The 5,624-nt window shown below is 42.9% G+C and overlaps 1 protein-coding gene and 1 long non-coding RNA gene across 2 annotated transcripts in view; both read left to right on the top strand.

The window, feature by feature from the left end:
- LOC101857470 overlaps nt 1-5,624 on the top strand; it is a gene marked incomplete in the record, with an annotated part of 35,737 nt that overhangs the window by 11,487 nt on the left and 18,626 nt on the right. Inside the window, 1 exon segment of the mRNA XM_035968435.1 lies at nt 5,049-5,158. Coding sequence (XP_035824328.1) covers nt 5,049-5,158 — 110 coding nt within the window.
- LOC118477299 lies at nt 7-2,760 on the top strand. Its single transcript, XR_004858274.1, has 3 exons — nt 7-145; nt 1,236-1,436; nt 2,569-2,760. It is a non-coding gene; the product is annotated as an uncharacterized LOC118477299 (long non-coding RNA).

Raw genomic sequence — 5,624 nt, 5'->3', positions numbered from 1 at the left:
TTTCTACTGTGCTCTAGAGGCCTAGTGGTGAGCTCCATCAAGTGTCAGGAAGGGTTCTTGTTCGATAACTCCACCAAAGTGTGCAGGCCACGAGGCCAGGTACAGTGTGACATCGGTTCTTCAAGGATAAATCCAAACGTTGGAGGTGAGTATGTAACAATAATAATAATGATAATAAACAACATTTGTAAGGCGCATACCCCGCTCAACCGCAAGCTCTATTCCCTTTAAACCATTTTATTACCCCAGCAGACCATAGACCCCGGGGCAGTGCCACTGACTAAAGTATCTTTAGGCCATTCCCAAAGGGGGGATATTTCTCGTTCATGCACAATAGAATTGTAAATGGGCTGATTCATCATGTCACGCTCATAACTGTGCCTGATCTACAACAGGGAACTGCTGCTTTATCTTTCCTAATCCTTACTATTGTCATTTTCCTCTACTCCTTTTGTACGTTTGTCACACTCTTGTGGCCTGTTATTTCCGGGGTGCCTTGATAGTCGAAGCAGACTGTGTGCTGTTGAAGCTAGAGAGGTGAGCAGAGTAAGTCTGATTCCCTGTAAAGACTTCTCTGTTGACATCCGCCCCTTGGCCCTCATATGACCTTATGCAATTTCGAGCGCAGTAAAACCCTCTACTAAAACCAAACTAAAACACTACATCACTGTAGATCTATCCATATTGCTTGAAATGTACAAGACGTGGGTGGGGAGGTGGGGAGGTGGGATGGGCCGGGAGGGAGCAAATCGGGGAAAAGCATTTGATCTAGACCTAGGCCTAGGTAGAGACTAATGTGTGAAGTATTGTCAAGCAATCACTGAGTGGATGTACCTTGCGTCTCGTGTAGCCAATTGAGTACTGGGTAGCTCTGATGGCCAGTTCATTGTCGGTCCAACGGGGCAAGTTTACGCTAATAATAATTTTTTAAAATTTTAATTAAAAATTTTTAAAAATTAAATAATAATAATAATGCACTTATATAGAGCATATCCATGCTCAAGAGCATGCTCTATGCGCTTTACAACTACTATTACCCCAGCAGACCCTCTGAGAACACTCAGAAACATTCTCGGCTTCCGTGGAAGCATACAGTGCAAACTGAGGATGTCATGCGCTCAAACACTATCAAGCTGACAAGATAGATCACTGTCTATAAATATAGTTTAAGAAGAACCGTACAACTGAAACTGTTGATGGATAGCGGTGTAAAGGCGCAAATACTATGTCTCCAGAGTCGTGCGATGTGTACTCTGGGAAAACCCAAGACCCAAGTCGATGTGACACGTTTCTACTGTGCTCTAGAGGCCTAGTGGTGAGCTCTACCAAGTGTCAGGAAGGGTTCTTGTTCGATAACTCCACCAAAGTGTGCAGGCCACGAGACCAAGTACAGTGTGACATCGGTTCTTCCAGGACAAATGGCTCCACAGTCGGAGGTGAGTATGTAACAATAATAATAATAATGATAATAAACAACATAATTTGTAAAGCGCATACCCCCGCTCAACAGCAAGCTCTATGCGCTTTAAACCATTTTATTACTCCAGCAAACCACAGACACTCAAAAACCTTCTCAGCTTTCCAGGGAGCATGGAGTGCAAGCAGCTATAATTAAATGCTCAAACACTTACAAACTGACAAGATCGTTCGCTTTCTATAGATGGGTACCCATTCCCACCTTGGTGAAGTGAGGAAAACACGTGTAAAGTGCCTTTCCCAAGGACACAACATCGGGCACCTCATGTGATTCGAACCCACAACCTTAGGATTGCTAGTCCGAGAGAATATCCACTCATGATAGATAGCAAACGATTTTCTCTCTCTCTCTTTCTCTCTTTCTCTCTCTCTCTCTCTCTCTCTCTCTCTCTCGCTCTCTCAATCTATCTATCTATCTATCTATCTATCTATCTATCTATCTATCTATCTATCTATCTATCTATCTATCTATCTATCTATCTTTTCTCACGCTCTGTTTTCCTTCCTCCCATTCTCCCTTTCCCCTTTTCCATTCCTATCCTCTCTCTCTCTCTCTCTCTCTCTCTCTCTCTCTCTCTCTCTCTCTCTCTCTCTCTGTCTCTCTCTCTCTCTCAGTCTCTCTCTCTCTTTCGCTCTCTCTCTTTCACTCTCTCTCTGTCTCTGTCTCTCTCTCTCTCTCTCTCTCTCTCTCTCTCTCTCATTCCATCTTTCCATCTCTCCAGAGTCGTGCGATGTGTTCTCTATCTCTTTCTCTCTCTCTCATTCTCTCTCTCTCTCTCTCGCTCGCTCTCTCTCTCTATCTATCTATCTATCTATCTATCTATCTATCTATCTATCTATCTTTTCTCACGCTCTGTTTTCCTTCCTCCCATTCTCCCTTTCCCCTTTTCCATTCCTATCCTCTCTCTCTCTCTCTCTCTCTCTCTCTCTCTCTCTCTCTCTCTCTCTCTCTCTCTCTCTCTTTCTTTCTCTCTCTCTCAGTCTCTCTCTCTTTCACTCTCTCTTTCACTCTCTCTCTCTCACTCTCTCTGTCTCTCTCTCTCTCTCTCTCTCTCTCTCTCTCTCTCTCATTCCATCTTTCCATCTCTCCAGATTCGTGCGATGTGTACTCTGGGAAAACCCAAGACCCAAGTCGATGTGACACATTTCTACTGTGCTCTAGAGGCCTAGTGGTGAGCTCCATCAAGTGTCAGGAAGGGTTCTTGTTCGATAACTCCACCAAAGTGTGCAGGCCACGAGGCCAGGTACAGTGTGACATCGGTTCTTCAAGGATAAATCCAAACGTTGGAGGTGAGTATGTAACAATAATAATAATGATAATAAACAACATTTGTAAGGCGCATACCCCGCTCAACCGCAAGCTCTATTCCCTTTAAACCATTTTATTACCCCAGCAGACCATAGACCCCGGGGCAGTGCCACTGACTAAAGTATCTTTAGGCCATTCCCAAAGGGGGGATATTTCTCGTTCATGCACAATAGAATTGTAAATGGGCTGATTCATCATGTCACGCTCATAACTGTGCCTGATCTACAACAGGGAACTGCTGCTTTATCTTTCCTAATCCTTACTATTGTCATTTTCCTCTACTCCTTTTGTACGTTTGTCACACTCTTGTGGCCTGTTATTTCCGGGGTGCCTTGATAGTCGAAGCAGACTGTGTGCTGTTGAAGCTAGAGAGGTGAGCAGAGTAAGTCTGATTCCCTGTAAAGACTTCTCTGTTGACATCCGCCCCTTGGCCCTCATATGACCTTATGCAATTTCGAGCGCAGTAAAACCCTCTACTAAAACCAAACTAAAACACTACATCACTGTAGATCTATCCATATTGCTTGAAATGTACAAGACGTGGGTGGGGAGGTGGGGAGGTGGGATGGGCCGGGAGGGAGCAAATCGGGGAAAAGCATTTGATCTAGACCTAGGCCTAGGTAGAGACTAATGTGTGAAGTATTGTCAAGCAATCACTGAGTGGATGTACCTTGCGTCTCGTGTAGCCAATTGAGTACTGGGTAGCTCTGATGGCCAGTTCATTGTCGGTCCAACGGGGCAAGTTTACGCTAATAATAATTTTTTAAAATTTTAATTAAAAATTTTTAAAAATTAAATAATAATAATAATGCACTTATATAGAGCATATCCATGCTCAAGAGCATGCTCTATGCGCTTTACAACTACTATTACCCCAGCAGACCCTCTGAGAACACTCAGAAACATTCTCGGCTTCCGTGGAAGCATACAGTGCAAACTGAGGATGTCATGCGCTCAAACACTATCAAGCTGACAAGATAGATCACTGTCTATAAATATAGTTTAAGAAGAACCGTACAACTGAAACTGTTGATGGATAGCGGTGTAAAGGCGCAAATACTATCTCTCCAGAGTCGTGCGATGTGTACTCCGGGAAAACCCAAGACCCAAGTCGATGTGACACGTTTCTACTGTGCTCTAGAGGCCTAGTGGTGAGCTCCATCAAGTGTCAGGAAGGGTTCTTGTTCGATAACTCCACCAAAGTGTGCAGGCCACGAGACCAAGTACAGTGTGACATCGGTTCTTCCAGGACAAATGGCTCCACAGCTGGGGGTAAGGGAAATAGATAGATGGACTGCTAGATAGCAAACGATTTTCTCTCTATAGATAGATAGATAGATAGATAGATAGATAGATAGATAGATAGATAGATAGATAGATAGCACTTAGTGCACGTAATAACACATTATATTTGATTTTTAAGAAGTTGTTCAGTTTTGCATGTTATCTAATTTTGGTTAAAATTTTAACAACTTTATATTTTTTTCAAAAGAAATTGATTCACTAATTTCCTTTGTGTTGATAAATATGACGCCCTTCGGATTAATTTCATTTGTTTGAAGTTTTGTTGAAATTTATCCAAAGATGACCAAATCATTGTCTTTTACATGGGTCATTTTATAGACGCCCGGTATTAATATTGTGCTGTTGCGGCAATTCCACTTCCATCTTCCCTAGTCTCTCGTCACGTGCAATCTCATGGACATAGTGTGATGATTGTCTTGATTAAAAGATGCAAAATAATATCCTTGTGATAGCAAATTCACTGCATGCGAGAGGAAATATGTCCTCAAAACCCTTAACATCAGAAGACGAGACAGGCAGGGAAATTAAGAAATAAAAGCAACTATTGGCACTGAGTCAAGTCTGCTTTTCATAGAAAAACAGAGAATGTCACCTAGCTAGCCAGCCAACCCCTAGAGCCTATAAAACCAAGCACTCAGGCTATAAAGTAAGAGGAAGGCTTCGCAAAAGTGGCCTAAGGAAGTCAGAAAAACCCTCAGAAATAATGATATCCTAATTAAAAGAGCTGTGAAACTGGTCAATCATAAAAAACGGTATCTACCCTCGACACTTTACGGCAAAAGAGAATGGAAAAGTAAAATCAGAAAGTAAATTTATAACGTTCAGTGTCATCTGTAACCCCCACCCCCCACCCCCCACCCCCAGAACCATGCGATGTACAGTACGGGTTCACCCGAGACCCAAGTCGATGTGACACGTATCGACTGTGCTCTAATGGCGTAGTGATGAGCTCTGCCAGGTGTCAGGACGGCTTCTTGTTCGATAACTCCACCAAACGGTGCAAGGAACCTGGCCAAGTACAGTGTGACACCGGTTCTTCTTCCGGGAAAACGGGCTCAACTGTCGGGCGTAAGGGATAGATAGATAGATAGATAGATAGATAGATAGATTGATAGATAGATAGATAGATAGATAGACAATTTTCTCTATGTATTTTTCTCCCCTTCTCTTTTCTCTTTCTCTCTCTCTCTCTCTCTCTCTCTCTCTCTCTCTCTCTCTCTCTCTCTCTGTGTGTGTGTGTGTGTATATACACAGCCAAACCCCATTAAACCGCCTTCCTTGGAACGAGTTGCCGGCTGTTCAGCGGGGCTTTTGATGCATCGGGATAACCCCTGTTGCTATAATAGTCTTTGGTGATTTTGTGAAAGTATTGTAAAAGCGTTTGGGTTAAATTCAAATTCATGTTACCGAAGAGTGATGATGATGATGATGATGATGATGATGATAATAATAATAATAAAGTTTGTTGTGTAGCGGTTAGGTTAATCGTCATGCACGCAGGAGACCCAGGTTCGATTCCCGTGTGAAGATAATA

The sequence above is a fragment of the Aplysia californica genome, unplaced genomic scaffold (assembly GCF_000002075.1).
Source record: "Aplysia californica isolate F4 #8 unplaced genomic scaffold, AplCal3.0 scaffold00059, whole genome shotgun sequence".
Lineage (NCBI taxonomy): Eukaryota > Metazoa > Mollusca > Gastropoda > Aplysiida > Aplysiidae > Aplysia > Aplysia californica.
Note: the sequence above shows the minus strand (reverse complement) of the source record. Positions and strands in the feature narration are given on the sequence as shown.